Consider the following 9,555-nt stretch of genomic DNA (forward strand, 5'->3'; position numbering starts at 1 on the left):
TGTTGGGATATTTCTATCCTCTATTTTATCTTCTTTTACTTTAAGTAAAGAGAAACGGAAGCGAATCGTGTATGCTTTTATTTTGAAATCGGCCGCCGGATCTCGCAGTTGTCTCCGTCATGTCCAGCAGGAAATCTTTTCCGAGCAGAGCGAAGTTTCTTCTCCCAGAGCTCCCAGAGTGACTGAGAGCGGTGGGTTCTCCAGCAGGACCGGGACGAGGAGCTGGACCGGGCCAGAACCGGAACCATCCGGACCAGGAAACAGTGGGACTTAGAGGTGAGTGTGTGTGTGTGTGCGTGTGTGTGTGTCTGTGTGTGTGTCTGTGTGTCTGTGTGTGTGTCTGTGTGTGTGTGTGCGCGCGCGCCGCGCGTGCGTTGGATTTGATTTCAGGCACCACATATTCATGACTGTGACCCCTGTGATGTCATTTCTCATGAAAGGGTAAAAGTTTAGAGTAAAGTCAGAGTTCACAGAAGTGAAACACCTGTGGGAGAGGAGACTCCAGTAATCTGATTACAGAGGAGGCTTCAGTAATCTGATTACAGAGGAGGCTTCAGTAATCTGATTACAGAGGAGGCTTCAGTAATCTGATTACAGAGGAGGCTTCAGTAATCTGATTAGAGGAGACTCCAGTAATCTGATTACAGAGGAGGCTTCAGTAATCTGATTACAGAGGAGGCTTCAGTAATCAGATTAGAGGAGGCTTCAGTAATATGATTAGAGGAGGCTTCAGTAATCAGATTAGAGGAGGCTTCAGTAATATGATTAGAGGAGGCTTCAGTAATCAGATTAGATGAGGCTTCAGTAATCTGATTAGAGGAGGCTTCAGTAATCTGATTAGAGGAGGCTTCAGTAATCTGATTAGAGGAGGCTTCAGTAATCAGACTACATAGGAGGCTTCAGTAATCAGATTAGAGGAGGCTTCAGTAATCAGACTACATAGGAGGCTTCAGTAATCAGACTACATAGGAGGCTTCAGTAATCAGATTAGAGGAGGCTTCAGTAATCAGATTAGAGGAGGCTTCAGTAATCAGACTACATAGGAGGCTTCAGTAATCAGACTACATAGGAGGCTTCAGTAATCAGATTAGAGGAGGCTTCAGTAATCAGATTACAGTGAGGAAAGACACTCAGTTGCATCATGGGTGAGCTGACAGTGTTTAACAGCAGGGCGTCGCTCCAAATGCAACTTCCTGTCAGGAGGAAACGCAACTTCCTGCTTAAACTTCTCCAGGAAACTTTGAACAGTCTGAGTTCAGGGGAAGCCTCCAGTATGGGCCGGTCCAGAACCACAGCAGCACCTGCTGAGGCCGGTCCAGAACCACAGCACCTGCTGAGGCTGGTCCAGAACCACAGCAGCACCTGTTGAGGCTGGTCCAGAACCACAGCACCTGCTGAGGCCGGTCCAGAACCACAGCACCTGCTGAGGCTGGTCCAGAACCACAGCACCTGCTGAGGCTGGTCCAGAACCACAGCAGCACCTGTTGAGGCTGGTCCAGAACCACAGCACCTGCTGAGGCTGGTCCAGAACCACAGCACCTGTTGAGGCTGGTCCAGAACCACAGCAGCACCTGTTGAGGCTGGTCCAGAACCACAGCAGCACCTGCTGAGGCCGGTCCAGAACCACAGCACCTGCTGAGGCCGGTCCAGAACCACAGCAGCACCTGCTGAGGCCGGTCCAGAACCACAGCACCTGCTGAGGCCGGTCCAGAACCACAGCACCTGCTGAGGCCGGTCCAGAACCACAGCACCTGTTGAGGCTGGTCCAGAACCACAGCAGCATCTGTTGAGGCCGGTCCAGAACCCACAGCACCTGCTGAGGCTGGTCCAGAACCACAGCAGCATCTGTTGAGGCTGGTCCAGAACCACAGCACCTGCTGAGGCTGGTCCGGTGCAGGCCCGGTTCCCGGGGAGTCGCCTCCCGCCTCCACTCTGAGCTCAGGGAGGTAACGAGCTCCTCGTTCATCCGGCCCGTGAAGCTCGTTAGCAGGACGGACAGAAGAGTCGGAGGTCACAGGATGCTGAACCTGGCCTGATTACGCAGCTTCCTGTCGTTTTATTTCTCGTATCCATCATGTAATCACTCATTTCTTTTATTAATTTTGGATGAGTGGAACGTGCTGGATTACAGGAGCAATAGGGAGAATATAAATAAATAAATATAAATAAAGAGTCTTACTGCTGCTCTCCTCCTCCTGGGTTCTTCTCCTGGTCCTGATTATGTAGTACACACTCCAATGCCTGATTCCAGGTAACAGGAAGTTGTCTCCTGTATCAAACGGCTACGCACGATGGCGTCCGGTTCACCTTCCCGCCCCCCCAGTACCTGACCGTGTCGTGGCTGCTCCCAGTCAGCGTGAATGTGGTTCCCCTCTCAGCTGGGAGACAACGGGCTCTCTGTTGACCAGATGACAGAACCGCTGTTCTTCTCCTGCCTCCATCACCCACCACGCTGCTCCCAGTGCCGCTAAGACTGAAGGGCTCACTCTTCCACCCACTTCTGGCCTAGCCTAGCATGCCAACTGGAATCACAGGAAAAGAGTTAGCCTAGCCTAGCATACATTGTCTGTGTAAGACAAATTGTCACTTTTGTCAGTTATCTGAGTGCCTTTTTTTAGCTACCAGGCTAACCGGCTAATCTTGGCCTGTCTCATCATTCATTGGAGTGAGCTGTGTGGCTGCAGTGCTAAGGTTTGCTAAGGTTTGCTAAGGTTTGCTAAGGTTTGCTAAGGTTTGCTAAGGCGCTGTAGGGACGGCAGCTACTCTCTTGTTGACTGATTCTTGTCTCCGCAGATGGGCGGTGATGTTCTGTCCCAGCTGTCGGTCAGTGATGGACCGTGATGAATGTGAGGGAGCCACAGTAGCGTCCCGGCCCCACGCTGGTTGTCATGGCTTTGCTGGATGGAAACACACCAGTTGAGACACTTCTAGTAGGAATCCATCTGGAGAGGTCAGAGGCTGTATAAAATGGAAATAACAGAATTGCTAACGTGCTAAACTTTACATAAACGTGTGTAATCCCTTTTTACCCTACAACTGTCTGTCAGGTGTCAACAGTTTCTTCTAGCTTTAAAAAGCAGGACAGCACGCGTCGCCATTAAACTTTACAGATTCCAGAAGGTCTGAATCCACCTAAGAACCACTTCCTGGTCTGAACTGCATTCCAGTCGTAGAGGGTTAACGATGCTTTACTGTATTCTTGCGATGGGCAAAGGCAGGTCCACTCCTGGATAAGTCCCCAGTTCCTTGTTGGCCCTCGATGAGCCTTAGTTCCGTGACCAAGGGTGCCGTGGCAGCGCTCTGGCACCTGCCCCTACTGTCAGACAACCCTCCATGTTGTCTGTACTGGGGCTTGAACTGAGAACCCTCCACTTCACAGTCCCCATCTTCACAGGTCCCACGAACTTCATGAGGCAATTACAGCTGATTCCAAGCAGAGCTGCTGGAGCTCTCCCTCACCAAGGGGATAGATCACATTGCTCTTTTCTCAGGCCTCTACAGACATTCGGTCTCTCCCAGTATTCCTGTTCTACCCCTCAAATATGAACCATCCAGAACTCTCAGGTCTACTGACTCTTCCCGAGGTTAGAAAGGTTTAGGGTGAAGCTGCGTTGAGGTTCTGTGGAGCAGCTATCAGGAAGAACCTGCTACCCTCCGTAGTCCTCAAACCTCTTCTGTTTGTCTCTGAGGAAGCTTTTGTTCCTTGCTGAACTGAACTGATTTAGAAGCTTTGATTCTCTAATCTGGCTGTTTTTATTCATGCGTTTAACTACCCTAACCCAAGAATTGCTGCTAGATGAATTTTAGAAATAAACCGTCTTTACTACTGCTCTTGTTAACGAGGTTCCAAGATCTGGAATTGACACGTTCCTCAACACAGCAAAAAAAGTTCCTGAGTCCAAATAGTCCTGATTTGGTCACGTTTAGTTTCTGTTCAGGTAAAATGGAGAGAGATCGCTGATGCTCTTCACCACAAAGATAATAAAATCCACAATCTCTCCTCAGGTATCTGGACACCTTCCAACAAAGCGGTCTCCTATTGGCTAGAGATCTAACACATCTGGACCATGACGTCTTGGTTAGCCTGGGTGTAACCGCAACTGGACACAGGAAGCGAATTCTGCGATTGGTCAGTCATGTTGCAGGGACCGAAGGTCAAGCAGCCGCTCCGAGCCAGTGTGATCTGACCCGTAACCGTTGTCATTCAGTGACAGAGTGGCGTGGCAGTGTTGGCCCGGGTCCGCCTCAGGTCGAGGTCTTCAGGAACAGCTCCACTCCGAATCTTGCAGTCATGCTGACAAACTTTGATGGTGACAAACCAATTGAAAAACCAGTTCCCAAACCCAGAACAGTGTTTAATCGCCGCAGGACAGTACCCGTCCGCTTCTCCCCAGACCTGGACACGATGCCTCAACCCCCCCGGAGGCTCTCCCAGGACTACCTCTGCTGTCAAGAGTCAGAAGGTTTGAGCTCAATGAACAGTCCCTCCTCTGATAACAGCTCTGAGCCCAGCAGGAGCCAGGCAGCAGGGAGGAGACCCAACCGGAGTCTGTCTTTATCTGCTCCAGGACAGGTTTTACCTCCTGTCCCCCCAAGGATGAACTGTGGGGTCCGTCCTAGTGTGTACAAGGGATCCTCTTCATCTTCTTCCCCAGCAACGATGGAACAGAATGTCACATGTTCTGTGGCTTCCTCTCCTGGGAACAGGTTATCTGGGTTCACTCCATCCGGTTCACCAAGTGCAAGCAGGATGGAGATGGTCTCCAATGAGATCTACTGGGGAACGTTGCCCGGTTCCCTTGGCTCTACTGGAGCTGGAATGTACAGTAGTGCTCAAACAGCTCCTCCAACCCCACCCAGACAAACAGCTGGCCCTCAGAGGAAGAGGTAGGTACCTGGGAGGGCTGTCCTGGGTCAGCATACAGTTCTCAGGTGGAGACGGAAGCTGCAGGGTAACCTCATCAGAACCAGGATAGAGGAAACATGAAAGGGTCAAACATTTGGATGAAAGGAAGCATCAAAGTGCTTGTTTAAGTTAGCAGTGAATACGCTACTTGAATTAGCCAGATTAGCAATGCGGTATTAGCATTTAGTGCTAACCCTGTTATGAAGATGGAATAAATGCTACAACTGTCAGTTGTGACACTCACGTCGGTTCCTCAGCTTCTTGTTACCTGTAATACTGGATCCACGTGTGCCAACGTGGCAGCAGAGAATCCGCCTCATGTCCGGTTCTGGAACTGTTCCCTTCAGTTCTGTGAGCAGTATGTATGAACGGTGGTAGAACCTCTACAGAAGCTGATGGGGTCTATTTGGCGTGTGATTTCAGAGGCAGCACCCTCAGCAACAAGTCTACCGGATCAGCCAGAGGTGAGTTTCTGTGGACCTGACCCACCTGTACAGCAGGCAGGTGAATCAAACATCTCATCCACGTCATGGTTGAGCCACATTGAAGACAACACTCACCATTAGGTCTGGTCAGGCTGAGGATTTAGAAAGACCTCCTCCTAAGAGTAGCCAAAACTCTCTGAGCTCCACCTGGACTTCCCTGTAAAATCCGATGAGCAGGATCCAGGGGATGAGAGGTCTTCTGGCCCTGTTTTCCCTATTCTTGGTCAGAACTAACGCTTCATTTGATCTTTTCTAAAACCTAAAAAACCTGTTTAACTGAGCAGAGACAGACCCTCCTCGAACTCTCGGAGCTTCTAGCCGAGCACGTCAGGAAGACTTGATCCAAACAAACGGTCTGAAATTGAGTCGGTGCTCAGACTCGATTTCCTTGGTGCTCATGTGCGTTTGACGTTGGGGTAAAACTTCCTGTTCCACAGCATCATCAGGTGATCCCGAGCAGGACATCAGTCCGTACTGGGAAACAGATTTCCAGTCCAGCTGGAACCCCTCCACTGAGGTCAGAGACGTTCCCGACATTGTTCACAGCGCAGTTGTGACATCAGCAGTCTGGAATTATGGTTTTGTGTTCTAGAGCGAAGCAACCGGCCTCGAGGACAGAGAGACCTGGAACACCCCTGGAGAGGATCATGGGTAATACAGCAACTCTTCTCCGACACAGAGATCTTTTGATAACGATGACCTGGATGATTGAGGATCTACACGGCTCCTCCCCCTCGCCATAATACTCACAGGAGCCTAGTAGTGTCTCTCTCTCATCTTCTCACTCATCACCCACCTGCCCCACCTGCCCCACCCACCTGCCCCACCCACCTGCCCCACCCACCCGCCCCAGCTGCTTTTTTCTCTGTCTTTAGGATTCTAATCTGGGGCAGAGGATGGTGAAGGTAAACATGTGTGGGAACTGTTGGTGAGGGTAAAACGTTGTCTTATTTTAGGCATCAGAAGTCCTCCTGGACAAGACGTCTCTCTCAGCCTCCCCACTCTGGAGACTCTCAGGGCTACAGCACCGTTGGAGGAACTACAGCTCCCACCTCCTGGATGTCACTGCCCCCCCGCAGCCTTCCCTCAGAACCAGAGGAGGATGGAACCATTTCACCGTACGCTAGCTACACTTCCATGACTGAGAAAGCCCCGCCCATCATCTGTAGCTGGTTGGATAAACTTTCACCTCAGGGGTGAGTTGGATTTCTACACCATGGCTGGTAGTTAACACATTTAGATGGTTGCTGGGGACTGGTTAGTGGTTCTAACCAGAAGGGAGGGGAGAGGGGAGGAGGGGGAGGGGAGGGGGGAGAGGAGAGGAGAGGAGAGGAGGAGGAGAGGAGAGGAGAGGAGAGGAGAGGAGAGGAGGGGGGGGAGGGGAGAGGGAGAGGAGAGGAGAGGGAGGGGAGGGGAGGGAGGAGGGGAGGGAGGGGAGGGGAGGGGGAGGGGAGAGGAGAGGAGAGGAGAGGAGAGGAGAGGAGGGGAGGGGAGGAGAGGAGAGGAGGGGAGGGGAGGGAGGGGAGAGGAGAGGAGAGGAGAGGAGGGGGAGGGGGAGGGGAGGGGAGAGGAGAGGAGAGGGAGAGGAGGGAGAGGGGAGGGGAGGGAGGGGAGAGGGGAGGAGAGGAGAGGAGAGAGAGGAGAGGAGAGGAGAGGAGAGGAGAGGAGAGGAGGGGAGAGGAGAGGCTGCTGCACCTTCAGCAACAGAGTCAACCTCAGCAGGGCTCAGATTATAATGATTGATCCCTGGGGAAACACACGGTGGTCCTGGGATCAGCACAGGGATCACTTCCTTAAACTTAGCTACAGCATTATCTGAAAGACATCTGCTATAGTCAGACTGTGTTCTGAGCATAGAAGAATCCTTAATCATAAATGTAAAAGTGATCAAAGAATGGTCTGACAGGACTGGGTTCTGAGGGAACCCTGACACATGTTCTACCTCAACACCATAAGTCAGAACTAGATCTAGGGTGTTGGTTAAAGCTGTGAGTTGGTTGGTTTATCTGCTGGGAGGAAACCAACTGACTCCAGTAATGAGATGAAGCCATTCTCTAAAGCTGTGATTTACAACGTCTACATGGATGTTAAAGTCTCCAATGATATAGGGAGGGTCCATCCCTTATCAAGGAGCTGGCTTCCAGAACCCAAGCTGTGCGTGGGAGGCTAGCCCCAGCTATCTCTGGCCGGTACCTCTCAACTAGAGGTAAGATCGGGCCTAAAAATCCAGCCCGACCCGACCCAGGCCCCGCAGTATATAAAGCCCGACCCGGCCCGAGCCCGATCAATTAACTTGATTTGCTGGCCTGAGCCCGAAACAAACCCGAAATTTATATTTTATTTGTGAGGATTCAGGGAGGAGGAATTGTAGATCGCGAGGAAGGGCATCTGGGGTAAAGCCTCCTGGGCGTAGCAGGTTCACTATAGTCTTCGTTACTAAAGGCGGAAACAAACAGACTTGAAAATCCTCCGCTGGAGACTGCGCGCACGGATGAATCCCATTCATACATGTTTCTGGACCAGCTGCTGTTTGAGAAGTCAGACCCGCTGAGGTAGGTGGTCCAGAGCGGGTCACCTCGGTATTGTTGTAAAGTGCGTGTTATTCCTGTGAAATAAGGGAAATAAATAAACCCTCAGATGGATGGATGGAAAATTAATAAAGAGGGCGGGACCGCGGCATTCACGTGCGCACGGCATGGTCTGGCTCTGTTAGTAGTTTTAAATAGCAATTAGCATACAGCGCCTTCTCTGTTTTATCCAAATTATTATTTATAATAAGTATTCCTTAGTTTAGTATCCACACATCGTTTTTTAGTGTATATTTTTTATAAACAAATATTTATTAAAAAAAAGTCAGCGAGAGAGAAGCCCGGCCCGCGACCCGACCCGAACGTAATGATTGACATTTTACGCATTTTAAGCCCGAGCCCGACCCGAATTTCGGGTTGGGTCGGGCTCGGACTCGGGCTCGGTCTTAAGATCTTACCTCTACTCTCAACCTCATGCCACAAGCCCAGGCTCCTTCCACACAGTGAGGCGATGCCCCTGTAGCCAGAGGTTTGGCCTGAGGGTTGGGTTGCATCTGCCCCTCATGGATCTTTCTGAGGGTGGTTAGCCTACTGGAAGTTGGACCCATGTCACCATGACAGAGACCTGGCCACCAGAAGCTCACCTTCGGGCCCCAACCCCAGGACCCAGCGCCAATCCAGTCTGATATGTTTTTCACGATTGGTAGATGAACCAATGTTTGTCTGGCCCCCTCACCTAGGACCCATTTTCCCATGGGACACCCCACCAGGGGCATTACAGCCCTGGACTATTTAGCTTTCCAGGATCATTCGGGCACACCAGCCCTTCCCCCATTGTAAGGTGATGGTTCTGGAGAAGGTGGCCAATTTACACGTCGAGGAGGAACCAAACGGAAACCAAAGCTGTTGAAGAAAGCTGCTTCAGTGGGGCGCAGACTGCATTTGGGTTCTTACAAAATCATACTTTGAACCAATTCTGACAGCTGTGTCCCAAAACATTGTCAGTAGAGACCAATTATGTCTTAAGTCCAAGAGAGACTGCATTGCTGCTTTGTTTGTTTGTTTGTTTGTTGTGTTTTCTAATGTATTTTGTGACCCTGTGAAATTGTAAATGAAGTCTTCTTCTTCAGGTTTCAGAGGCCAACACTGGCTCTTCCTCTCTTTGCTCTCTTCCTCTCTCCTTGTATTCTATCCATCCTGAGAGGCTGCCGTACCACCTCCTCCTCTTCCTTATCTTCTACTCGGTCTGTGGTGTCTGTTTGTCCCTCTGCAGATGCTTTATGATTTAGACAGTTGCCACCTGGAAATTGATGTCTTCTTTATTTTATCTTTCAGGAACTATGTTTTCCAGAAGCGTTATGTCAAGTTTGATGGCAAAAATCTGATGTACTTTGGCAGTGAAAAGGTGAGGAAGAGCTTGATCTTCATCTGGGTGGATGTTTGTGGGAGTTGGGCCTTGATTGTGTGTGACAGCTTGTGGTTCACCTGTGGTCCGGCAGGACGTCTACCCCAAAGGAGTGATCCCATTGGCTGCCATCCAGATGGCCCGGCCAGCCAAAGACAATAAGTTGGAAGTCGTGACACATCCACGGATCTTTGTTTTCAGGACCCGAAAATGAAGGTGAGTTTGTTCGTG

The 9,555-nt window shown here is 50.6% G+C and overlaps 1 protein-coding gene across 1 annotated transcript; it reads left to right on the forward strand.

Moving 5' to 3' along the window:
• The first annotated feature begins 114 nt into the window (after positions 1-114).
• Positions 115-9,538, forward strand: LOC115248423 (arf-GAP with Rho-GAP domain, ANK repeat and PH domain-containing protein 3-like). Its single transcript, XM_029832125.1, has 9 exons — positions 115-276; positions 2,794-2,950; positions 4,006-4,887; positions 5,330-5,370; positions 5,829-5,908; positions 5,984-6,042; positions 6,348-6,587; positions 9,255-9,324; positions 9,419-9,538. The coding sequence occupies exons 2-9, from the start codon at positions 2,889-2,891 to the stop codon at positions 9,536-9,538; spliced, it is 1,554 nt and encodes a 517-aa protein (XP_029687985.1). The 5' UTR covers positions 115-276; positions 2,794-2,888.
• Positions 9,539-9,555: the final 17 nt, after the last annotated feature.

The sequence above is a fragment of the Takifugu rubripes genome, unplaced genomic scaffold (genome assembly GCF_901000725.2).
Source record: "Takifugu rubripes unplaced genomic scaffold, fTakRub1.2, whole genome shotgun sequence".
Lineage (NCBI taxonomy): Eukaryota > Metazoa > Chordata > Actinopteri > Tetraodontiformes > Tetraodontidae > Takifugu > Takifugu rubripes.